The sequence below is a fragment of the Schistocerca serialis genome, chromosome 10, assembly GCF_023864345.2.
Source record: "Schistocerca serialis cubense isolate TAMUIC-IGC-003099 chromosome 10, iqSchSeri2.2, whole genome shotgun sequence".
Taxonomy (NCBI): Eukaryota; Metazoa; Arthropoda; class Insecta; order Orthoptera; family Acrididae; genus Schistocerca; species Schistocerca serialis.
The window spans coordinates 89,723,165-89,750,930 of NC_064647.1; the positions used below are offsets into that span (position 1 = coordinate 89,723,165).

Here is a 27,766-nt window from a genome sequence, read left to right on the forward strand (position 1 = left end):
CGAGTCAGTGTACCCGAAAACAGACAGATGTGATGAACTGTGATTATTCCACCATTGTGCGACATTTGCATTCGTTGGGAAAGGTTCAAAAAACGAAGATCTGCACGCATATACAAAAGATAATGTTATGCATCTGGTGGAACAGCAACAAATTGTCTTCCCAAGATGTAACCGTCACTGCTGACATTTATTATCAACATCTGAGATGTCTAGCAGAAGCTGTCCAAGAACAGTGAACAGCAAGACTGCGTGAGGTGATGCTACTCTACAATAATGCCTGCCCGCACTCTGCTAGGCTGACAAAGAATGTTATGCAGGGGTGGGTTGGGAAGTCATTGTGCACCCACCTTATTGACCTGATCTTGTGCCCTAATATTTTCACCTTTTCCGCTCTCTGTCAAACAACCTTTAAGGAACTTCTCCGGATGAAAATGCATGCCGAACATGGCTTGACGTGTTCTCCACACAAAACCACTGAGTTCTACAGTTGCAGAATTGAAGAATTACCCCAGCATTGGTGGACTGTTGTAAATAGCGATGACTGAAATATCTGTTATATTTGTTAAACTTATGGAAAAATTTATGTATTGTTTGCAGGTGGGGATGTTCAGCCACCAACTAATTCTTGGTGAACCTTCAGCTGTTCTTTATTTTGCACAATTCGCTTCACTACTAGTTTTGGTCAAATGACCACAATCAAACATAAGCTGGCATAAACGGCTGGAAAGAATACCTTATAAGAGTAGTGTGCTCTTTTGAACTGCTCATAGTAGGGGGGGGGAAATTACAATAATAGTTGTGTGTAGTAGTTTTCGTGAAGAAGCAAAGTCCTCATCAACAGCTGGTGACACATGTCATTTTACCAAAACTAGTAGTGAAGCGAATTGTGCAAAATAAAGGACAGCTGAAGGTTCACCATGAATTCGAATAACTAAGGAAAAATGTTATGAACTTGTGCACCAGCCCAATAACTTTTGAAGTACTTAACCGAATGGGGGGGAAAAAAATTAATGTTTGGCACAAATTTACTAAAAAAAGGTCATTTATAGGACACATCCTGAGGTATCCAGGAATTGTCAATCTGGTAACGGAAGGAAGTGTGGAAGGTAAAAATTGTAGAGGGAGGAAAACAATAAATTAGAGTAAGAAGATTCAAGTGGAAGTAGGTTGCAATAGCTGTGCAGGGATGAAGAGGCTTTCACTGGATAGAATAGCGTGGAAAACTGCATCGAAGCAGTCTTCGGACAGAAGACCCCAACAACACCACCACCACCACCACCACCACCACCACCACCAACAACAACAACAACAACAATGATAATAATAGAGTCTGGCAACTGAGTTCATCATCATCAGTAGCAGCAGCATATTACCTTGTTGTCTTTAGTTAGTATTTAATTTACACTGTCTTTAATGATATTTGTGTATTAATGGTTTCCATTTGTTTTGCTTCATAAGGAGCGCATTCTTTCCACCCTCTTGTAATATTAGCCATGATGTTTTGTGTCATTTACTGAGTAACTAACTTTTGGTTTGGAATACCTTGTGCCCAGGTGATGCTGATGAAACGGGAGTGGAGTGAGTCGCAGGAACGTCGTGTTCGCTTGCAGGAGAGTCCGGCCTGTGCAGCAGTGTTCGCTAGCTTCATGCGTTACTTCTATACTGGCCAGATACGCATCAACCACAGTGTGGTTATGCCTATCCTTGCACTGGCTGATAAGTACAATGTCAAGGTACAGTTTCTTGCATTTTCTGAATATTCATTTCTGCACAGTTGTTGTAATAATTTTCGTTTGCGCTACGTGTGAACTAGAGATTGTGACCAGAGCTGTATTGTTAATTCCCTTTTGCACAAGGTACTTTTTCGTTTCAAACGACTGCTTGCAGCAAGTGAGTGTACTGCAGTGCCCCAAGCCTGTACCGAGACTGGGTTGTCAAGAGTTCCCGCTTGTCGAATTTCCTTGTATAGGTGCTAAAATCATGTGTTTATGCAGAGGTTGTAGTGGTACCCCCTTGTCAGTCTCCATCTGCGATTAATTAGCTGCTCTTGGCTCACTGATTTCTTCAACTTACTGTGTCTGTATGACTAGTCGAAATAATTGAAGAAAATATGGTCTCCTTTATAAGTCATCAGTGTTCTCACTGGTTTGACGCATCCCGTTCTTAATTCCTGTCTTGTGCCAGCCTCTTCATCCTGTAGTACCATTTGCAACCTACACCCACAGTTATTTGCACCATTTATCCCAATCTCTGTCTTCCTTTACAGTTTTTACCCTCTACAGTTCCCTCTAGTACCATAGAGATTATTTCCGGATGTCGTAATAGGTGTCCTATCATACCGTCCCTTCTTCTTTTCAGTATTTTCCATATATTCCTTTCCTTGCCAATTCTGTGGAGAAACTCCTCATTCCTTACCTTCTCAGTCCAACATCTTCTGCAGCACCACATCTGAAATGCTTCAGTTCTCTTTTGTTCCACTTTTCTCTCTGTCACCGTTTCACTACCGAACAATGCTCTGCTCCAGATGTACATTCTCAGAAATTTCTTCCTGAAATTAAGGTCTATGATTAACTCTACATTCAAAAAATAGCATTAGAAATTCAATATAAATAATATAATATGGCCAAGACTGTGTATTATGGTCCCTGACAGCTCACAGCACTTGCCAGTTTTCAACTGAGGATGCTAATGGCTGCAGTCGAAAACAGTAGCCGTCTACAGATTATTACGATTCTTTCACTATAGCTTATCCCTACTTTTTTCAGAATTTCAAACTAAATGCACCGTACAGTCACCAGATTAATATTACTCAACAGATCCTAGTAAACTTGTCTTGGTCAGGAATGCCTGTTTTGCCTGTGCTAGTTTGCTTTTTGTGTCCCCCGTGTTCCATCCAGCATTTGTTATTTTGTTGCCTAGATTCCTTGACTTCATCTACTTTGTGATCATGTCCTGATGTTAAGTTTCTCACTGTTCTCAGTTCTGCTACCTGTCATTACTTTCGCCTTTCATTGATTTAATTCCAATCCATATTCCTTACCCATTGGACTGTTCATTCCATTCAGCAGATCCTGTGACTCATCTTTACTTTGACAGGATAGCAATGAGATCATTGATAACCTTTCACCCTGGATTTTAATCCCCCACTTGAATCTTTCTTTTTTTGTGTCATTGCTTTTTCAGTGTATAGATTAAACAGTAGTGACAAAATACTATCCCTGTTTTACCCCCTTTTTAATCCGAGCACTCTGTTCTCGGTCTCCAACTCTTATTCTTCCCTCTTGTATCTTGTACATATTATTACGATTCTTTCACCATAGCTTACCCCTACTTTTTCCAGAATCTCAAACTACTTGCACCATACAGTCACCAGATTAATATTACTCAATGGATCCTTTGCAAGATTAACTGTGCACCTCAATCGAAGTAAAAATGCTCTGGCTTGATGAGCGTTGGTTTGGCCTTCTGTGCAGGCTCGAACAGCAATTTTGTGACTGGATCGATTCCGTAGCTGGTATAGCAACACATGATCTGTTATTTGGGTTGATCATGCAAAAGAACCAATGGACACAGGAATTGTGGTAAAAACTGCATATATTTTTAATACCTTTCAGTGCACAAGTCAGTGTTCTGTTGAATGGAGGAAAATGAGAGGAACTGTTGAATTATATATACGAGGTGTGGCTAGAAAAAAACCGGACTAGTACTGGTGAAACAATAAAACGAATGCAATAAGGCTGAAAGTCGCGTGGCCTGTCACGTGACTCTCGCTCCGCCTACTGCTCGAGTTTCATCTGCCTCCTGCACTCAGTCTGCCCGTGGTGTCTGTTTTAAGTAGTTGACGTTTTGTCTGTGCGTCAGAAAATGTTGAGTGTACAGAAAGAACAGCGTTTAACATCAAATTTTGTTTCAAACTAGGAAAATCTGCAAGTGAAACGTTTGTAATGTTACAACAAGTGTACGGCGATAATTGTTTATCGCGAACACAAGTGTTTGAGTGGTTTAAACGATTTAAAGATGACCGCGAAGACACCAGTGATGACACTCGCACTAGCAGATCGCCGTTTAACAATCAGAGCAGTGTCTGAGTTAACAGGAGTTGACTTGTTGTCTTGTCGAACAAGTTTACCGATTTTTTCAATGTTTGCATCAGTTTTTGCTGACAATGGTCTGCCAGTGCGAGTGTCATCACTGGTGTCTTCGCGGCCATCTTTAAATCGTTTAAACCACTCAAACACTTGTGTTCGCGATAAACAATCATCGCTGTACACTTGTTGTAACATTACAAACGTTTCACTTGCAGATTTTCCTAGTTTGAAACAAAATTTGATGTTAACGCGCTGTTCTTTCTGTACACTCAACATTTTCCGACGCACAGACAAAACGTCAACTACTTAAAACAGACACCACGGGCAGACTGAGTGCAGGAGGCAGATGAAACTCGAGCAGTAGGCGGAGCGAGAGTCACGTGACAGGCCACGCGACTTTCAGCCTTATTGCATTCGTTTTATTGTTTCACCAGTACTAGTCTGGTTTTTTTCTAGCCACACCTCGTATTATACAGGGGCTTAAGTCAACCGTCACTCATTTAAGGGACAATGACTGTATATGGCTATCTTTATTGACATTGTTATGGTTGATGATGCAAATGTGATTGCTGTAGTTGAGTTGATACCTGAGGTGCAGTGAGCTGGCCACAACAGCTCCGCAGGCCAGTAACATAATGCGATTTTGTAAAAGTGTTTTTGGCAATGCCTCAGTCGGGTTACAGCTCTGTAGACCGCTACTGTTTTCGCCTGCAGCCATTAGCATCCTCAGTTGAAAACTGGCAAGTGCTGTGAGCTGTAAGGGACCATGTTACACAGGCTTGGCCGCATTATATTATTTATATTGAATTTCTAATGCTATTTTTTGGATGTGTAGTTAATCATTAAAAGCTGGGAACTATTGACTTAAAAAATGTATGTAAAAGATAACTGAACTTACACACACCTTCTTAACAAAATTAACATTATTTTGATTGCATACATTACAATATTTATATTTCACAATACTAATGTATAACTGTCCAAAGATAGTCAGTGTTTGACGGTCATTCATTCATCTCAGCTCTCGTTATTTATAGGCCACTTCAGAATTTTTTCATAGAAGGAGAGATGTTCGGCAGCAGATAACGTTGGAGTTTTCAAAGGACTTAACTGGAATCTTTCCAGATGGGTCAGCTCGTTTTTCAGTCAGTGTATCATGTCGGATGCCCTGGACAAAAAAGTCTAATCAGGCCACTGATCATTGTATAAGATGTTAATCAACACTTTCTTGTGTTATCAAAAACAAAGTATCATCACCTTCCCTTATCTTTCAATACTTCGAATTTAATCAGAAATTCTTATCTTTTAGTAGTAAGCCTGCCACCGTGACTTGAAGTCTGTTATCTCATTAGCAGCAACCTCTCTAGCAAGAAATTGACCTTGTTTAGAACTTGTAAGAATGACTTCTGTGACACTATCGCGCAGTAAACAATGTGTCCTATTTGCTTAGTTTCCTTTTTATAATGCCGAAATATCTAAACAAAAGTGTCCTCTCACTGGAAAGTAACACAGAATTTTGTTGTATCTCCCACAATCAGCTAGGTATAATGGAATTCTGCCTAGAGTAGGATTCTTATTCTGAGCTGACCTGTTGTCTGGAATGGAAGGCCTCTCAGTGTAGCTGTCCACAATTGCAAAAATGCTGCAAGATTTTGGGCATGAACTGACCTCTCGATTATGTCCTATAAATTTTCAATGGGATTCATGTTGAACGATCCAGGTGGCCAAATCATACCCTCGAATTGCCCTGAACGTTCTTCAAACTAGTTGCAAATAATTATGGCACGGTGATATGGCGCATTGTCTTCCATAAAAATTCCATTGTACTTCGGTAACGTGAAGTCCATGAATGGCTGCAGATGGTATTGAAGTAGCTAAATATAACCATTTTGAGACAATGATCAGTCCAGATGGACCAGTGGACCCAGTCCATTCTATGTAAACACAGCCCATATCATTATGGAACCACCACAGTGCCTTCATGACAACTTGGGTCCATGGCTCCGTGAGGTCTGGGCCATACTCGAACCCTGTCATCAGCTCTTACCAACTGAAATCGTGGCCCATCTGACTAGGCCACAGTTTTCCAGGCTTCTAGGTCCAACCAGTACGGTCACGAGCCTAGGAGAGACACTACAGGCGATGTCGTGCTGTTAACAAAGGCACTCGCATTGGTCATCTGCTGCCATAGCCTATTAAGAACAGATTGTGCCGCACTGTACCAACGCCTACTTTTGTTGTACATCCCACATTCATTTCTACAGTTATTTCATGCAGTGTGTTGTCTGTTAGCACTGACATCTTTACACAAATGCCGCTGCCCTAGGTTGTTAAAAGAAGGCAGTCAGTCGCTGCATTACCCATGGTGAAAGGTAATGCCTGAAATTTGGTTTTCTCGACATATTCTTGTGGATCCCAGAATATAGAATTCCCTAATGATTTCCGAAATGGGATGTCCCATGTGTCTAGCTCCAACTACCATTCCGCCTTGAAGGTCTGTTTATTTCCATTGCGTGGACATAATTATGTCAGAAACCTTTTCCCATGAATCAACTGAGTACAATGACAGCTTCTCCAACGCACTGCAGTTTTATATCTCGCATATGCAATATTACTGCCATCCGTATGTGTGCATATCACTATCCCATGAGTTAAGTCATGTGAGTGAATACTGTGCTTGGATCTGTCTTTATTTTGTCCATGCAAAATATATTGACTTGGGATTTGAGTAGCATCTTCAGTGCTGCTATCTAAGCTGTATTTTGAAACCAACTCGAGTCACAACTGATGCGACTTGGGCATGAGTCATTAACTGATGTCCCTATTAAAAGAACATTGTTTTTCAGAATCCTGTAGAATGTACACTGCCTGAGCGGTACCCCTTTAATGTCAGTTTGTGCAGTTCGGTATGTAGTATCCGAAGTAACAGCAACCTCAAAATCTCCAAATTATGGAAAATTTTAAAAATAAATGATTCAACCGTGACAGGGTTTTGCTATACGATGAGAATTTACCTGCATAATGTGACAGTTTTCTGCACTGGCTGTGGCCTCGGAAGTGCACAGAACTGGCATTATGAGCAGAGACTAGTCCTACAGAGACAGCTGCACAACGCATCTGCTCTCCAATGCCGTCTGTCTAGAAGTGAGACCTTGTTTAACTGCTGGTCTTTCTGTGGCAAGAGGCCGTAAGAGATCCTCCTCAACTGACTCCTCCCATGTTGTCAACCCAGTTAGTGTTGCAGACATACTCCCTCACAGGAATGATAGAAGCATCTGTCCTTGTTAATTTTTCCAGCAAAATCAATTTTGCACAAGGTCTGATCCTGGCAGTATCTCATCTTTGGAGAGTTGGGGATAAAGCACTGGTCACACTTCCTTTCGCAGAAGGTGGCAATTACACAAAATCCTGCCCCCCTCCCCCTGCCTCCTCTGAAACAGGACATACAGCTATGTGTACCATGCTGTTCCTCTACTGTCTCTCTCACTTTCATCAGCGAGTGTTTTAAAAAGTGTATCTATAATTGCATATCATTGGCTCAGTATCCCATATTCTGTTGTGTGGTGATGAATCAAATTATTCTTTTCACTATAAGGTGTCTGCTGTGCAGTTTGACACCATTATTTGTGCCCAAAGACAATTCACATTGGATGCCAACAGAACATTGTGGAATGAAAAAAATAGTCACACTTAATAGGTGAAACATTGCTTGTATAGCCCAAAAACATTGCTTACGTAGCCCAGAATTGAACAGTGTGAGAGAGATTTCGAGGGACTGTCTGTGATAGGGAAAGGTCAGAATTTAGTAGTAGAATTTATTAATGATGAAAGCAAAATTCTTAACAGATGTTCTTTACCAAAGTTATATAGTAAATTTTTCACACAACTGAGAACCAAATACGGAAATTGTCATACAAACATTTAAAACACATCATTCATTCGCTCAAGAATAGATATACATACAAACTCATCAGACAACATTTAGAAGGCTGTACATTGCACGTTATTCTTTATATCATTGATTTCTATCTAAATACCAAATAGAATCAAAGAAGTTTAGTAGACTGTTGAAACAACTTTTATTAATAAAACTTTTTTATGTATTTACGTTCTTATTTATGCACAGTGTAGGCTTTTTCCGTAGTACAGGTATTGTAAAACCTGTAGGAAAACTCTGATACGAAAAAGATCAAGTCCTGATACAGCCTTTGCAATGTATCACAAAAACAAAGCATAAGTGTCAAGAGACAATTTTTTGAAGTACAGTACAACCCCACTTTACGTTTCAGGAATTAACATTTTCCTGTTATTTACAACCTATTTTAAGGCCCTGCGTCAAATTTCCTATGTTCATAACATTAATTTGCACCCATTTTTGCATTAATATACCTGTAATTTTTCCACAATTTATACTTTATGAAACAATGTTCACGGAGAAGGAACTGATGTAATTGACAGAAAATCATGCTGACTTTCAAGTAGTATTTATAAATGTTCAAGTGAATAAAGATATCACGATCTGTCACAACAGTTTTCAAACTGTCTATAGTGCATGTGTCGCTTTGTGATCACCATAATACCTTCGCAAGTTTTTTTGTTTAGCCACCAATACTGCTAGTTGACACTGCTGCTCTCCTTTGTGCTGCTTAAATGTTTATGATTTAACTAATGAAGCACTTGCACCAGTTATGTATTTTTCCGTGTTTGGCACAATGCATTTCAAGAATATATTCTCCTCCCACCATGAACCATGGACCTTGCCGTTGGTGGGGAGGCTTGTGTTCCTCAACAATACAGATAGCCGTACCAAACCACAACGGAGGAGTATCTGTTGAGAGGCCAGACAAACATGTGGTTCCTGAAGAGGGGCAGCAGCCTTTTCAGTAGTTGCAGGGGCAACAGTCTGGATGATTGACTGATCTGGCCCTGTAACACTAACCAAAACGGCCTTGCTGTTGTGGTACTGCGAACAGCTGAAAGCAGGGGGACACTACAGCCGTAACTTTTCCCGAGGACATGCAGATTTACTGTATGATTAAATGATGATAGCGTCCTCTTGGGTAAAATATTCCGGTGGTAAAATAGTCCCCCATTTGGATCTCCGGGCGGGGACTACTCAAGAGGACGTCGTTATCAGGAGAAAGAAAACTGTCGTTCTACAGATCGGAGCGTGGAATGTCAGATCCCTTAATCGGGCAGGTAGGTTAGAAAATTTAAAAAGGGAAATGGTTAGGTTAAAGTTAGATATAGCGGGAATTAGTGAAGTTTGGTGGCAGGAGGGACAAGACTTTTGGTCAAGTGAATACAGGGTTATAAATACAAAATCAAATAGGGGTAATGCAGGATTAGGTTTAATAATAAATAAAAAAATAGGAGTGCAGGTAAGCTACTACAAACAGCATAGTGAACGCGTTATTGTGCCCAAGGTAGACACGAAGCCCACACCTACTATAGTAGTACAAGTTTATATGCCAACTAGCTCTGCAGATGAAGAAATTGGTGAGATGTATGATGAAATAAAAGAAATTACTCCGGTAGTGCGGGCAGACAAAAATTTAATAGTCATGGGTGACTGGAATTCGACAGTAGGAAAAGGAAGAGAAGGAAACATAGTAGGTGAATATGGATTGGGGCTAAGAAATGAAAGAGGAAGCAGTCTGGTAGAATTTTGCACAGAGCATAACTTAATCATAGCTAACACTTGGTTCAAGAATCATGAAAGAAGGTTGCATACATAGAAGAATCCTGGAGATGCTAGAACGTTTCAGATAGATTATATAATGGTAAGACAGAGATTAAGGTACCAGATTTTAAATTGTAAGACATTTCCAGGGGCAGATGTGGACTCTGGTTATGAACTGTAGATTAAAACTGAAGAAACTGCAAAAAGGTGGTAATTTAAGGAGGTGGGACCTGGATAAACTGAAAGAACCAGAGGTTGTACAGAGTTTCAGGGAGAGCATAAGGGAACAATTGACAGGAATGGGGGAAAGAAATACAGTAGAAGAGGAATGGGTAGCTTTGAGGAATGAAATAGTGAAGGCAGCAGAGGATCAAGTAGGTAAAAAGACGAGGGCTAGTAGAAATCCTTGGGTAACAGAAGAGATACTGAATTTAATTGATGAAAGGAGAAAATACTGCATTTTTGTAAGTGAAGCAGGCAAAAAGGAATACAAACGTCTCAAAAATTAGATCGACAGGAAGTGCAAAATGGCTAAGCAGGGATGGCTAGAGGACAAATGTAGGGATGTAGAGGCTTTTCTCACAAGGGGTAAGATAGATACTGCCTACAAGAAAATTAAAGAGGCCTTTGGAGAAAAGAGAACCACTTGCATGAATATCAAGAGCTCAGATGGAAACCCAGTTCTAAGCAAAGAAGGGAAAGCAGAAAGGTGGAAGGAGTATATAGAGGGTCTATACAGGGGCGATGTCCTTGAGGACAGTATTATGGAAATGGAAGAGAATGTAGATGAAGATGAAATGGGAGATATGATACTGCGTGAAGAGTTTGACAGAGCACTAGAAGACCTAAGTCGAAACAAGACCCCCAGAGTAGACAACATTCCATTATAACTACTGACGGCCTTGGGAGAGCCAGTCCTGACAAAACTCTACCATCTGGTGAGCAAGATGTATGAGACAGGCGAAATCCCCTCAGACCTCAAGAAGAATATAATAATTCCAATCCCAAAGAAAGCAGGTGTTGACAGATGTGAAAATTACCGAACTATCAGTTTAATAAGTCACAGCTGCAAAATTCTAACGCGAATTCTATACAGACGAATGGAAAAACTGGTAGAAGCCGGCCTCGGGGAAGATCAGTTTGGATTCCGTAGAAATGTTGGAACACGTGAGACAATACTGACCCTATGCCTTATCTTAGAAGCTAGAATAAGGAAAGGCAAACCTACGTTTCTAGCATTTGTAGACTTAGAGAAAGCTTTTGACAATGTTGACATTCTGAAGGTGGCAGGGGTAAAATACAGGGAGCGAAATGCTATTTACAATTTGTACAGAAAGCAGATGGCAGTTACAAGAGTCGAGGGACATGAAAGGGAAGGAGTGGTTGGGAAGGGAGTGAGACAGGGTTGTAGCCTCTCCCCGATGCTATTCAATCTGTATATTGAGCAAGCAGTAAAAGAAACAAAAGAAAAGTTCAGAGTAGGTATTAAAATCCATGGAGAAGAAATAAAAACTTTGAGGTTCGCCGATGACATTGTAATTCTGTCAGAGACATCAAAGGATTTGAAAGAGCAGTTGAACGGCATGGATATTGTCTTGAAAGGAGGATATAAGATGAACATCAACAAAAGCAAAACGAGGATAATGGAATGTAGTCGAATCAAGTCGGGTGATGCTGAGGGAATTAGATTAGGAAATGGGACACTTAAAGTAGTAAAGGAGTTTTGCTATTTGGGGAGCAAAATAACTGATGATGGCCAAAGTAGAGAGGATATAAAATGTAGACTGGCAATGGCAAGGAAAGCGTTTCTGAAGAAGAGAAATTTGTTAACATTGAGTATTGATTTAATTGTCAGTAAGTCGTTTCTGCAAGTATTTGTTTGGAGTGTAGCCTTGTATGGAAGTGAAACATGGACGATAAATGGTTTGGACAAGAAGAGAATAGAAGCTTTTGAAATGTGGTGCTACAGAAGAATGCTGAAGATTAGATGGGTAGATCACATTAACTAATGAGGAGGTATTGAATAGAGTTGGGGAGAAGAGGAGTTTTTTGCAAAACTTGACGTGAAGAAGGGATTGATTGGTAGGACATGTTCTGAGGCATCAAGGTATCACCAATTTAGTACTGGAGGGCAGTGTGGAGGGTAAAAATCATAGAGGGAGACCAAGAGATGAATACACTAAGCAGATTCAGAAGGGTGTAGGCTGCAGTAGGTACTGGGAGGTGAAGAAGCTTGCACAGGATAGAGTAACATGGAGAGCTGCATCAAACGAGTCTCAGGACTGAAGACCACAACAACAACAACAACAACAACAACATTCTCATTGTCAAGTGCAGGTATTTACATAAGTATGTCTTGCGGTAATTAAGAAATAAACAGTGTATGTGTAATGGTTTGTCTCTGTACAGTTTTCTGCATAATGGAAGTGGCACAGTACCTTATAACTACAAAACGGTGACAACAGTGCAAGAGGCACAAAACAAAATACATTTGAACATCACTCAAAATGCTTATGTAAATATTTGTACCTGAGAATGAGATCACATTCTCGAAATACATTATGCTAAGCACGAAAAAATGCATAACTGATGCAGTTACGCAAGCATTATCTAAGTAATCAATGAAAAAGTTGCAGCCTTTGTAAAAATGTCGACAATGATGAATGAAATGAAATCAAACATTTCTGCTTTCCAGTTCTAGTTAAATCAGCAGCTATATACAGTGCAAAATCCAGGTAACGTATATTATCTAATAAACAAGTCCCAGGCGAATGTTTTAATGCCTATTACTTACAAACATCATTCGTAAAATACGAAAATGCAAGGGGAGTCATATACACAACTTTTATTGCTTAAAAAGTAATTTCCCACATTTTACATTCATTTTCCCGCATCTTGCACCCCCCCCCCCCCTTTTTTTAAGTCCCTTGGAAAGTGTAGAAGCGGGGTTTCAGTAGGTTATAAATGGTTAACATAAACGAGTGACACATCAATTATTTCAGGGTGGGCACCACAGCCTCACTAAATTTGAAAGGGGATGTTATTCCACATGGCTGTATTTTAAATTACATTATTCCACCCTGCTGTTTTGGACAAAGCCTATTCTCAAGTGCATCTGTTGTAACAGATTTAGCTGCATTGTTCCCATGTTATCAGAAAATCACTTGCCATGTATCTTTGTGCGTAGTGTGGTCATCAGTATCAGTGTTCATCATCTTTTAATGCCTGGCTGTAAATCACACTTACATTGTTTGCTTGATAAGTGTGATTTATAGCCTTGTATTACAAGGTTATGAACATTGACAACCATGGTATGCACAAATATGGATGGTGCTCAATTTTTTGATGAGATGAGGGCAATATATCCTCATCTGTCACCATAGAAGTACTTGACAATGGACCGTGCTCGAAACTAGCAGTGCAGAATAAAGTAATTGAAAATGTAGCCTGATGTAATAATGACCTCCTTCAGAACTGACACATTTAAAAAAAGAAAAAGAAGAAAAAAAAAGAGGTTAAATTGAAAGTTTTAAGTGAAGTGAAGTGTTCTCACAAACACCAAAATTCAGATGTCCTGTGTATGCAGGATAATAATGTATAACTCTAGGTCAGCACTTACGTGATAAAAGATCTCAAAAAATTGCCACTGATGATGTTTTATGGAGAAGGTGAAATGAAACACACATGGCATAAGAAGAAAAACCTTTTTAATTAGGTGCATTCAGGGAACACATCTCCAAGAAACTGATGGTGATGGGTTGAGAAGAGACCATAGTACAAAATCCATTTAAAATGAATGAGCATCATGGTGATGATTGGCTAACTTCCAATGTTAGATGAAGGAACCCCTCCCCCCAAATCAGTGTTTCTGTTGGTACTCTGCGATTTCAGCAAACTCATTATTTCAGAGCTCTACACTTGTTACAGTTAGTTATCATTAACAAGATTTGGATAGCATCAGGTATGTTGCTGAAGATCGTACCACTGTTTGAGAGGTATGATGAGCCTTGTATGACCCTTTCTGTGGAACACATTACTACAGAGCTTGGGAAATCACTTGGGAATTGGGATATGCACACATGGATGTGATTGGTACATTCCCCCTGTCTGGGTCATGTCATACACAGCATAGTTCTCATCTAAATGCTTGGTTAGACACTGGACTCGCATTCGGGAGGACGACGGTTCAATCCCGCGTCCGGCCATCCTCATTTAGGTTTTCCGTGATTTCCCTAAATCGCTCCAGGCAAATGCCGGGATGGTTCCTTTCAAAGGGCACGGCCGACTTCCTTCCCCGTCCTTCCCTAATCCGATGAGACCGTTGACCTCGCTGTCTGGTCTCCTTCCCCGAAAACAACCAACCAACCATCTAAATGCTTCTGGTAAGAAGTAGCCTGCAAGGCTACTTAGCAGAAGCTTTCATTCTTACCAACGCAGTACCCATCCTGTCACAGTGATAACCGATGTATTTTGAAGGCCTGACTTAGGGCAAATTCATCTGAAAGACAGACCTTCAGAATAAATATAATTACAGTTGAAACAGCTATTAGCAAAATTAAATACAGTAAAACCCCCGTTTTACACTTTCCAGTGGACTGACCCAAAAAGTGTATAATGCACAAAAGTATAAAGTACAGGAAGCAAAAGTCTTTTGTAAAATCACATTAAAAGATATTCGTGTTTTAATGTGAAACTTATTATTGATAATCATTATAAAATTATGGTGAATAAAACTTTTAACAAAATATTGGTTAAAACGCTACAATTGGCAGTATTTGTAAACAGAGAAGAGAGCAATAGGCATGAAATCTACAGTTTGTTACTGAAACAGTGCTGATGTGGTTCAGAAACGGCCTAAGTGAGGAAGAGGGTGGAAATTGTCATGTTATGGAGCATCTTGATGGGGAATGTTTGTGTGACATCAGGTTGTACCTGCCTGTATGGTTTAGCGGATTTCACACAGAAGTAATGATGATTCATGAAAGCCCATTGTAGACACATCCTCCGGGGCTCAGCATTCATTTGCTGAGTCCGGGCTTGGCAACCCTGGGGTTCCTGAGCTGGGGACTGGTAAGTGCTGCCAGTCTCCTGTTACCGTAAGCTCTGGGGTTGATCCAACAACCACTGTTTGGCACAGCAGTGGAATGTTGTGTGTTGCAGGGAATGGGGATATTGGCTTGACTGCCCAGATCATGAGGATGGTAAAAACCTGTATAAAAAAAAATTTCAATCTCAAGGTGTGCTGCGCACTGATGAGATGCATGGCTGTTGAGATGGAACAGTCATTAGCGGGCAGCCTCTGGGGAACCCGCCTCACATGAGTTGTGGAAGGGTTACTTAGGTACACACTATCTGAGTGGACCCTTGTTTCCCTAGCTGCTCATGGGACCGAAATGGAACCCTCGAAATCTTCTTCTTCTCATCCCAGTGGGAAGGGTGTACCGCCTGGGATTATTCACACCCATTCCTCTAAACAAACGAGGAAGGCTAGCCCTCCTGGTAACCTGCATCAGTTGAATTATAGTAACAGGGCTGAAGGAGTCATGGATCAAAATGTGTTTTTGGTCATTAAGAGGAAACAAGTGACATTTGAAAGTGTGTTCTCCTTCTATATCCATAAAGACTCGGAAGAACTTGCTGGGAGCCTGAAGTAAATTAAGCAGCTGTGCTCCCTACTGGTCGAGACTAACAGGGCAAAGCAGGTATAACTACTTACAAAGACCAGAAAATTGGATGAATATGATGTAACTGTTGAACTGCATAACTCCATTAACTTTAGCAAGGGTGTGGTCACAGGCCATGCCGTTATGAGTATCAACATATCCAGACTTAAACAGGAATTGGTATTACAGGGGATAGTGGACATAGAGCAAAGGATGCATAGGGATAATGGAGAAGTTGAGAAGACCACCACCTTCATGGTGACCTTTAATTCTCCAGCGTTACGTGACCACATCATGGCAGGTGTCCTCTGACTTAGTGTTAGGCCTTATGTACCTAACCCTTTGGGGTACTACAAATGCCAGCATTTTGGTCACACCATGTTGAGTTGCAGGGAAATGTAGAAAGGCAGCCCATGAAGCTGGGATTGACTGTCTGTCTCCAGCAGTCAGTGTTAACTGTTCTGGGAGCCACCCACCCTGGAGCTGAGACTGCCTTGTTTTTGCAGAGGAAAAAAAAATTCAGGAACTACAAATAACCAAGTGGATCCCCTATGCTGAAGCCAAAAAGGAATATGAGGCAACGAAACCTCCTGTCTCTACCATTTCTTATACTGCCATGGCGCAGAAACTGTTCCTAAGGTTGACGCCTCGATGCAGACATCATCCAGTGTACAACCATCCACCACCAGCATTTATACTTGCATGTGTACATGCCAAGGCAAAATGATTAAGGATAAAGCAGTCCAAGCAACCACCACAGGAAAGACCAGCAACAGTTCTGTAGTAAGTGTCAAGAAGGCACAAAACAAGCAGAGTGCCTCAAGTACCCTCTTTCCCCCTCATCCTGGAAGGGACAGGGTGCAGGGAAAGGTTCATGGTGTTTGGGTCAAAAGCTGTCCTGACTGCCATCAGACATCATTCTTTCACGGCTGACTGATGGCGAGCACATCATGGAGTTAGATGCCTTGGATCCAGGCAGCCCCTCCACTCCCCCTCACTCTACAAGTGCTTCACCTGTGCAGTGCAAAGATAGGGGTAAATTAAAACCACATGGATGAAATGGCTCCCGTTCTACAGTGGACCTTGCAGGTGTTCAGGATGCATATGGAGGAACTCCCTCTCTTATCACAGAGTAGAACACTGTGTCTGTATTTTCAGGACACTCATTTCCATCAATCGTGCATCCCTGAGCTGCGAGGCTATGTAGGCCACAAAAAGGACGACTTGAGTGGAGAGAGAGCTAGAGGGGGCATAGGCATTTTTGTCAGTACTGACTACTACTCCTCACCTTCCTCACTTACGATGACTTTACAAGCAGTTGCTGTATCAGTGCACGTTGACAGTATGTTCTTTTTCTTGCCTCCACATAATGCACTTGATGAAGAGGCCCTAATTGACCTTATTACACAGATCCCCCACCCCTTCATCCTCTGTGGTGATTTTAATGCGCACAATGTGCTTTGGGGCTCTGCAACTACCTGCCGCATGGGTAGAGCAATTGAGAGGCTTCTCATGTGATCACGCACATACTTGGTAAATGCGGGACAGAGCACTCACCCCTGCACAGCGACTGGGTCGTTATCTGCCCTTGATCTCTCGCTTTGCTCTCCAGCTCTTGTTCACACTGCTCAGAGGGAAGTGATCGATGACTTGCTTGAAAGTGATCACTTACCGACCTGGATTCACCTGCCAGATGGGGTGGAACTCGAAAAGAAACTGCTGTAATGGGTGCTCGGTAGAGCTGACTGGACACTTTATAGCCAGTTGGCACAGTTTGAACATTGTGCGAATGTCAAGGCATGGGTGGATCGTACTACCAAAATAATCCACCATGCTGCTGCAGCATCCATTCCACAGTCCACGGGTCAACAGAAGGGGCAGACTGTCCCTTGGTGGGGTGCCGAATGTTGCTCTGCAATCAGGACCAGCCATGTAACTCTGCGTAGGTTCAAGAGTCTGCCAAGGTTCAAGTGTTGTCCAACTGCAGAGAATCTAGCAGCCTTTCGGGTGGCGAAGGCAAGGTGTCGTTGAATTATTTGAGAGAGCAAGAAGAGGTCGTGGCAACAGTTCCTGAACACCCATTAATTGTTCCACCAAAAGTTCCATTGTGTGGTAGACTATCAGGAGAATTTCTATTAGAGGAGGCAAGGGCTCCAAACCAGTCCAAGAGACATTGCCCAAACTATGCCGGTGTATTTTGCCACAGTTATTGCAACAGCCAGTCAGGGTCCAGGTTTCCAGCGCCGTAGAGCAGTTGCTGAGAGGTGTAGTTTGGACTTCCGGTCCACCTCTGATGAAGATTACAACTGTCTATTTCCCATGTGGGAGCTGGATTCTGCAGTGTCTGTGGCTCATGACACATCCCCTGGTCACGGCAGGATCCATTACAGTATGCTGCGGCACATCGTAAGGTGAAACAAATATATCCTCCACGCAGTTTTTAATATCATTTGGGCGTCAGGTCACTTTCCCGGCTCGTGGTGTGAGGCAATAGCAATTCGTCTTTTAAAACCTGGGAAAGACCATACATGCCCCAGTAGTTACCGTAGTGTTGACCCCACTAGCTGCATTGGGAAGACCTTGGAACAGATGGTCAACTGCCGCCTTGTCTGGAACTTAGAATCCAGGCAACTCCTTAGTAGCTTTCAGTGTGGGTTCAGGAGGTATCGCTCCACCTTTGATAATCTTCCCCCCTGGAGATGGCTATATAACAGGCTTTCCTATGGTGGCATAACCTTCTAGGTATATTTTTTGACATCGTGAAGCCATACAATACTACTCGGACACATCTTATCCTGGAGCAGCTTCGCGAGTGGGGTTTTCGTGGTTGTCTTCCCATTTTTATTGAGTCCTTCCTCTTGCCACGATATTTTAGATACTGAGTTGGTGACATCCTGACTGATCGCTTTGAGAAGAACACTGTCCCACAAGGTAGCGTTTTAAGTGTGACTGTCTTTATCATAGCTATTAATAGCATTACGTCCATAGTGTAAAGTCCTGTCGAGTGTCCTTTGTTCGTGGATGACTTCTCCATGTTTTGGTCTTCTTCAACCCTCGTGACGACATCATGTCAGTTGCAACTAACTCTTCGATATTTGGATGAATGGGTACTGAAGAGTGGTTTTAAGTTTTCCACCGAGAAGTCTGTGTGTGTTCTTTTTAACTATTCTGGGCCTCATATTTGACTCTTAAGGTTATGCAGTTACCACATCTTATGCGTCTCATGAAACAATCACTTAACGCTTTAAGTATTTTAAAATATCTTATCCACAGTACATGGGGAGCAGCCAGGACTTGTCTGCTCCAGTTTTACAGGGCATTTGTGCAATCTTAGCTCGATTATGGGTGCACAGTGTATGGGTCTGCGAGACCCTCCGTGGTGTACCATGAAGGGATTTGGTTGGCCACTGTGACAAGTTCCATACCAAGTCTCTGTGCAGAGGCAGGTGCACTGCCACTTCACGTCAGGCGACAGCTACGTATGGTGCGCCAGGTGTATATAACTGTCCACACCCCCGCATACCATTGCTCAGCCTCCATTGGAAAGGCATTTTTGTAACCGGCAATAGGCAATGTGCCCCTATGGGATTCGTGCACAGGATTGCCTCGGCAACAGGCAATGCATATTGGATTGGTGCACAGGATTGCTTTCTAGAGATGGGTGCGGTCGGTCTTCATATTTTACATTGCTGTGGGAGCAGATTTTCACCTTGGCTTCTCTGGAGGCCCAGACTTATTGTAGACTTGACGAATTTTAAGAAAGATTGTACATCAGATTTTATATTTCAGTCTGTTTTTTAACGTTTTAAATATGCATCACAGTTTCGCAGTAGTGTACACTGATGGCTCCAAACAAGGGCATTCTGTTGGCTGCTCTGTCCTGTTCTCTGACCATTTCACCAGGATTTGCCTTCCTGAGGAGGATGCCATTTTCTCAGCGGAGCTCCACACAATCCTGAAGCACTGGAGCAGATGCGTCGTATTTGGGACAAACTGTTTCTCATTTGCTCCGATTCCCTTACTGCCTTACAATCATTAGAGAACCTGTACCCAGCTGAGAAGTCAGTCCGGCTGATATGTGATCAGCTGGACTTGCTCCAACGGCAGGGTAAGCAGGTGTTTTGTGGGATGAGGAATGGCTGGTGATGTCGGCCAATAAGCTGCGTTTGGTGAAATCAACAACCCGGCCATGGCGTTCCTCCTGCCAGTTGCTCAGGCAGGATGAAGTGACCCTGACGTGTCTTTGAATTGGGCACTGCCCTCTCACACATAGCTTTTTACTATGGCGAGAGGATCCCCCGTTTCGTGATGCTTGTGGTGTGCACATCTCTATCTGCCATATTTTAACTGAGTGAATTTTATATCGTGATGCAAGGGTAGAAGCCAGTATTGGTGAGGATCTGCCCTTTATTTTAGCTGATGATAAGACAAGGATGACTAAGGTTTCAAAGTTTTGTGATGTGTCTGGACTCTGGCCTAAACTTTTAGGCTGAAGGTTTTAGTGTGTTGCAGAGTGGCTGCCCCCCCTCCCCCAGCCAGCCACATCCATCTGCTATTTGGTTTTAGCTCCTTATACCACTTTCTTCCTGTGTCAATGTTTTACTACTCACACAATACCTTGTTCTGTGGTCCTGTGCGGGTATGCACATAGTTTTCCAACTTCTGTTACTTGTGTCGTACGTACTGTTTTGTGTATTTTATTGACACTTGTCTCAGCCTGTTTTTGTACGGGCACTAAAGACCCTACTGTCGTGCGCCCTTACAAATGTCCATTATAGAGACGACCGTCTTCAAAAGCAGTGTTTATTTGTATAAATGAGAATGAAATTATCTTCGTACATCCATAGTTGAAATGGAGGACAGTGGGGTGTCAGCTGGTATAAATTTATTTTAAAAATGAAGAAATTCCTGCAGCTGTATTTAAGGTGTCAATTTTATTTTGCCAACTAGTGTCAACATTGTAACATCATAATCTTCAGGCCCATACACTTGTTGATGTCAGCTGCATGTAGTTTACGTCAACATGTGTATGGACCTGAAGATGACGTTGTTACAATGTTGAAACTAGTTGCCAAAATAAAATCAACACCTTAAATACAGCCCGAGGAATTTCTTCATTTTTAAGATAGTAATGAAATTAAGTTAAAGCTGTTGTAATACAACACAGTGAGCTGTAGGAAGGTTGCTATTAGGGTTACTGTTATCAGATCATGATTATCATTAAGTCAGGGACTCAACATACTTCCCCAGCCTTCCAAACACTGAGAGCCTATAATACAGGCAGCCATGACCCAACACATTGACAGTGAAAATCTTGCTTACCACGCTAATGCTATGCTACATGATCAGTAACTTCACATATAGTCTGTGTTTTCTGCTTTGTTCCAAGGATGACTTTCGGTAGGAATACGATGCGGTTTTTGCAGAAATAATATTAAAATCAATGTTAAAGGTCATGATAATATCAAAGAAAACTTAAAATGTAGGAAATGTTGTAACACAGTACTGTTAATGACAGGAAAGCGTTCTGTTGAAAGAATAGGACCGACAAAAATGAAAAGTGGGAAAATGTAAAATGCGGGAATGTAAAAATGAGGTTTTACTGTATAAAAAAGTGAACAAAGCCAAGGACATTAAAGAAAAAGTATTTTGTGCCCTCCATCGAAATAAAAGATGATTCAAAAATAAAAGGGATGAATTTCTCAAATCCATACAGGAAAATGAAGGGATAGATGGAATTTTGGGAGATTTCTTGTGCAAATCAGAACACCACATGGAAATCAGTGAAATAGAACAGATCCATCTTGCTGTGTACATGCTGATTTCCTACTTGTGTACACTGAATAAGTAGGTGGTTGTGGATTTAACAAATATGTTGAACAGCTTTATGGATGTTGTGCCACAATATTCGATCAGTAAACACACAGACCTGTAGTACTGACAGTTTATAGGCTTCTAATAGTACATAAAACAACTAGAAACAGTTTTAGTAATGTATGTAGACTTTGCTGGAGGATCATAGTTTTTTTGAGGCTTTAATGTTGATTTTCTGTCAGGTAGTAATGACTGAGGGCATGTGGAGTTGTTGATGTTCAACATGGCTTATTTTCCACATTTAAATACTTTCTTACAAGGATTAAAACACATATTGCAACAGCTATTGATAAATTGTTTTCAATCCCAACAACTTGCTGTGATTTAGCTGTAAAACCATGATGGCTAGAAGTTAACAATGAATTATACTTGCTACTTAGGTACAAATCACAAAGAACAAGGGTCATATCGCAGAGTCGTAAATGATGACTTGATCAAAGTGTTTACTCAGAAATTGCATTGTGGATGCTGGGAGAAATTTATTGAACAGGCAGTGTTAATGAAAAATTAAAACCCTCTTAAACAAAAAAGGTCAAAACTGAACAGAAGAAAGGATGAGGTGTGGATAACTCCTGAGATTAAAGCATCTTGTGCTGGGGTGAGAGAGCTCTGCCTAATACAGAGGGCAAGCAGTAATCAAGATTTGAAACACAATTACCACCAGCATTGTAAAATGCTCCAGTCTGTCATTACAGAAAGCAAAACTCTTGTACTGTGCTCAAAATATAAAACACTCCAAGAGTGGGCAAAAACTGTATGACCCATTATTAAAACAAGAAACAAGCAAAAATAGTGACCCAAATGAAATTTGAGCTCTCGGAAAATAGCTCTGGGAGAAACGGTGACAGTTTCAAATTGTTGGCCACCAAATTCCGAAAGTATTTTCTGGCAGTGGCAGCAAGCATTACGTCCACTTATAAACAACCAAAGACAGACAGTGCATGCACCATCAGTGGACATTAGGTTCAAAAATACAGCCCCTTAGGAGGCTATAGAATTTATCATGTCACTGAAAGGTACTAATTGTGCTGGCTCTAATGATTGTTTATCTTTTTTTTCTGGCAGTATATTAAAATTAAGTGGTGGCTTGATAGGTTTACCATAAGCTATCTTCGTAATCAACCAATGACCGTGTTAAAGTGCCTGCTTGCAGGACAGGGAGGTGCGCTGGCACCCAGCAACACTAACTAGTGTACCAGCCAAACCGGATGTGGTTTTTACAGTTCTCGCGTCCCTCTAGATGAATACCGGGCTGGTAGCCTTGTCCTGTCTCAGGTACACACTCCAAAAACATTTTAAAAACTTTCCCTCATTTGTACATGTAAAACACTAGGCAAAGATACATAGAGAACATTGATTCCGTCCTGGCATGTGAATAGAAGACTGGATGACATTACCCATCTAGTCTCCTCAAACCTATAATCAGCAGCAGCAATGACCCTTGGCATATTTCATGGCAGACTTAAATATTCTGTGATAATGCCCGTCTACAAAACCAGATATAAGCAAACCACATCTAATTACAGAACTATTTCACACCTTCCAGTCTTCTCAGAAGTATTTGAGAAAGTGGACTGCAATAGAATATTGGTTAATTTTATTGAGCACAACTTGTTGATGGCCTCCAAGTTTGGCTTTTTTAAATTATTCTATGTAGAGAAATCAATACAAGACCAGGCAAACAAAGTGATAGCAGAGCTAAATGAGAAAGAGTTACCCTGTTGATATATTTTGTGACTTTGCTGTAGCCTTTCATCATGTGGAGTATAAAATTATACTTGAGGGAGTAAAGTATTGTGGCATTATAGCATCCTTCTTGTATGGATTGAGTTTATACCTTCACGACAGAAAGAAGAGTGCCTCACCTCATTAACAGACACTGTCACAGGCATGAAATTAACCGCAGAATGTGGGGACAGTAGTATTTATTCATACAGGGTTCATCTTACAGTGATATTGGATTTATATTGTCTCTATGGCAAAAAGACTGTTGACTGTTTTATATTTGAGCTTTCAGCGATAGCCCCCTTCAGAATGGAGACCCCCAGCACGTGCATGCACACGTGCGCACACTTGCGCACACTCGCGCGCGCGCGCGCCCACACACACACACACACACACACACACACACACACACACACACACACTTGCAAAAACAAGCACACTTCATGCCCATCCATTCCGGCCAGAATGCAGCCATGCATCGAACAGAGGCAGCAATCTGGAGTGGGATGGGTAAGGGGGAGGGATAGCAGGGTATGTGTGGGGGAGAAGAATCAGTGCTACCTGGTGGAGTGTGCAGGGACTAGATAGTGGAAGGACAAGGCAGCCAGGCAGTGTCAGGAGGTTGCGGGAAAGCGGTGGTAAGCAGAAAAAGAGAAAAAGCAGAGGTGGGGAAAAGACAGGCAGATGTGTTGAATTGACAGAGCACAGCACACAATGAGAGTGAGGGGAAAATTGGGAAGCAGTGCTCAGAAAGGGGGGAAACTGTTACTGACGGTGTGGGGGGAGAGTAGGTTAGCATAGATTGAGGCCAGGATGATTTTGTGAGAATGTGTTTTTAGGATAACTTTTATCTGCGCAGTTTCTGGATCCCACTCATCACTATTAACACCACTTCCAGTACACTTACGTGCTTCGTGTCTATGGTCTTGCCACTATTGAGCACTACCTCTCCCAATGTCTTTCAGGCTCTAAAACCCCTACATCATTCCTCATCTACTTTAGATGGCACTCTCGTATGTCAACATGTTGATGGGCCATGTAGAGGAAACCTTCCTTGCCTCCCAAAACCCCAAATTGCTGTTTCTTGTACAGGTTCATTGATGATACATTTATGATCTGGACTCAGGGCCAAGACATTATCCTCATTCCTTCACTACCTGGCCCCCCTCCACCGCATGTGTTACCTTCCTGGATGTTGACCACCTACTCTCTAATGGCCCCATCCACACCTCTGCCCACATTAAAACCACCAACAGTACCTGCATCCATCCTTTCTACAACAAAAAACCCTCTCATACAGCCTGGCCACCTGAAGATGGCATGTCTGCAATGACAATAACTCCCTTGCCCATTACGGTGAATGTCTCACGGAGGCCTTCACAGCAGGCACTATCCCCCAGAAGGAACACATTCTTCGTCGCACAACACCACCCCAGACTGGAATGACTCTACTACTTCCTTAATCAGGACTTCATTCATCATCATACCCTGCAATGAGGGATGTCCTACTCAGCATTCTTCCCATCCCTTCGTAAGTGCTGTCCCATCACCCACCCAATCTCCACAGTGTCCTAGTCTAGTCATGTACTACACTCAATCCGAACTGCTTCCCACAGGGATAACATCTGTGTCTGTGGAAGACTCAGGAGCAAGACCTGCCCAATCCACTCCCACAGCAAGTCCTGTTACAGATGCACCTGCCCCATCAGGAGCTGTGCCACCTGTGAAAGCAGTCATGTCACATACCAGCTGTGCTGTAATCAGTGCACAGTGTTTTATATTGTTATGACTACCAGACAACTGTCCACTAAAACTAATGGCCAACTGCCAAAGTGGATCATAACATACAGCTGAACATAACAGCTTGATTTCAGTGGCTGCTTTGCAACCCGGGCCATCTGGATCCTCACCTCCACCACCAGCTTTTTTGGACTGTGCAAATGCATGTTATCCTTACAACAAACAATGGAAAATCCAGGATGGAATAATTACAATATTATGAAAAGGAAATATTGCTACTCTCCATATAGTGGACATGTTGAGTTACAGACAGGCACAACAAAAAGACTACTAAACAGTAAGCTATTGGCCAGAATGCCTTCGTTTCATTTAGATAACACACACACACACACGCACGCACGCACGCGCGCGCGGCCACTGTCTCTAACTGCATAGGCTAGACCGAGAGCAATGCTTGTGGGAGCATGCAGGGACAACGTTGAGAGTGAGTAGGGGAGCTAGATGCAGATGGGAGATTAGACAGAGGGTGGCAGGAGATGTGGGGAGTGGAAAAGGAGGGAAGTAAAAAGATTGTGGGTGCGTTAGTGGAATAGAAGGCTGTTTAGTGCCGGAGTGGGAACAAGTAAGGGGATAGGTGGGTGAAGGACGATGACTAATGAAGGCTGGGGCCGGAGGGTTACGGGATCGAAGGATGTATTACAGCGAGAGTTCCCACTTGTGCACCTAAGAAAAGCTGGTGTCCGTAGAAAGGATTCAGATGGCACAGGCTGTGAGGCAGCCATTAAAATGAAAAATATGGTTTTGGGTAGCCTGCTCAGCAACTGGATGGCCCAGCTGTTTCTTGGTCACAGTTTTTTCAGTGGCCATTCGTGTGAACGAACAGTCGGTTGTTGTGCCTATTTAGGCTGCAGCACAGTGGTTGCAGTTTAGCTTGTAGGTCGCTTTACTGGTTTCGGTGGTAGTCTTGCCTTTGATGGGATAGGTGATGCTTGTGACCGGAGTGGAGTAGATATGTTGGGAGGATGTATGGGACAGATCTTGCAGCTTAAGTCTATCTCTGTAATAGATCTATATGCGAGACCTGTACCATACTTCCTCCCATCACCACCTACTCCTGTCCGGTCACAAACATCACCTATCCCATTGAAGGCAGGGCTTCCTGTGAAACCAGTCACATGATCTACGAACTAAGCTGCAACCAATGTGCTGCATTTGCATTCTACATGGGCAAAACAACTGACAAGCTGTCTGTCCGCATGAATGGGCACTGACAAACTGTGGCCAAGAAACAGCTGGACCACCCAGTTGCTGAGCACACTGCCAAATACAACATTCTTCATTTTAATGACTGCTTCACACCGTGTGCCATCTGGATCATTGCTACCAATACCAGCTTTTCTGAATTGCACAGTTGGGGAACTCTCACTGCAATATATCCTACGTTGCCGTAGCCCTCCTGTCCCCATCCTTGGTTAGTCACCCACCTATCCCCTTCCCTGTTCCATTCCTGCGATATGCAGCTTTCTATACAACCAACGCACCTACAATATTTTTTATTTTTCTCTTTTTCCGCCTCTTCTTCCCTCCCACCTGCCCCCTGTCTAACCTCCTGGCTTCACCTAGCTGTCAGGCTGCCATATGCTCTCCCCACCTCATCCCATATGCTCCCACAAACAGCATTTTACCGTCCTCAGCTTCTACCCTGATATCCCTCCCCCTCCCAGGGTCCTGCTTACCCTTGCCACCCAGACTGCTTCTCCTGTCGTGCTGCTGCTTGCAGTCTGATTTCAGCAGCCAGAGACAGTGGCTATGTGTGTGTGAGCTGCATTTGCACGGATTTGTGGTCAAATTCACAAGAAGGCCTTCTGGCCAAAGACTAACTTGTTTAGTAATCTGTTTGTTGTGCCTGTGTGCAGGTCAACATCTCCACTACACAGTGAGTAGCAGCTTTTCATAATATTGTCATTATTCCATCCTGGATTTTCCATTGTTTGTTGTAAGGATAACACACGTTGGTGCATTTCAGGAAAGCTGGTGGTAGAGGGGAGGATCCGGATGGCCCGGGCTTTGAAGCACCCATTGAAATCAAGCATGTTATGCACAGCTGCATGTTGTGCTACAGAGTGGTGATTATTTATCCTAGTGGACAGCTGGTTGGTAGGCATAACCGTATGAAAAACTGTGCAGTAATTGTAGCACTGCTGGTATATGACATGGCTGCTTTCACATGTGGCCCAGATTCTGACGGGGTAGGTATGTCTGTGACAGGACTGGAATAGGAAATACTGTGTGTGGGTGGATTGGGCAAGTCTTGCACCTGGGTTTTCCGTAGAGATATTATCCATGTGGCAAGCAGTTCATGTTGGGAGTGGCATATAGTTGGTTTGGGATGTTGTGGAGGTTGGATGGGAGATGGAGCAGCACTTCAGAAGGGATAGAAGGATCTTGAGTAGGATGTCTCTCATTTGAGGGCATGACGTTCCAGTCTAGAGTGATGCTGGGCAACGAAAGAGGTGCTCCTTTGTAGCTGGTGCTTGGGGATGATGTGAGGATTGGGGGCTGTGAAGATGTAACAAGGAAATTCTGTTTGCTGAATAGGTCTGGGAGATTGTGCCTGTCTGTGAAGGTGTTTGTGAGACATTCCGCGTAATGGGCAAGAGAGTTCTGCAGGTACATCATCCCCAGATGACCAGATTGGTTGGGAGGAATTTTTTGGTGTAGAAGAGATTGCAGCTAGCTATGAAAATTAAAGCACTGCTGGCGGATTTAGTGTGGACAGCGGTGTGGATGGAGTCATCAGAGAGGAGGTGGTCAACTTCCAGGGATGGGGCGCACTGGCTGGAGGAAGACCAGGTGAAGCGGATGGGAGGGAACATGTTGAGGTTGTGAAGGAATGAGGAAGATGTCTCAACCCAGAGACCAGACTGTGAATATGTCATCAATGAAACTGAACCAGACCGACTTTGTGGTTTTGGGAGGCTGTGAAGGTTTCC

At 42.5% G+C, this 27,766-nt stretch overlaps 1 protein-coding gene across 2 annotated transcripts in view; it reads left to right on the forward strand.

Annotated features, from left to right (window-relative positions):
- LOC126425213 (BTB/POZ domain-containing protein 17) overlaps nucleotides 1-27,766 on the forward strand; it is a 126,441-nt gene that overhangs the window by 48,207 nt on the left and 50,468 nt on the right. For both annotated transcript variants that reach the window (XM_050088169.1, XM_050088168.1), the window contains exon 4: nucleotides 1,554-1,733. In XM_050088169.1, coding sequence (XP_049944126.1) covers nucleotides 1,554-1,733 — 180 coding nt within the window. The remainder of the gene's footprint in view (nucleotides 1-1,553; nucleotides 1,734-27,766) is intronic.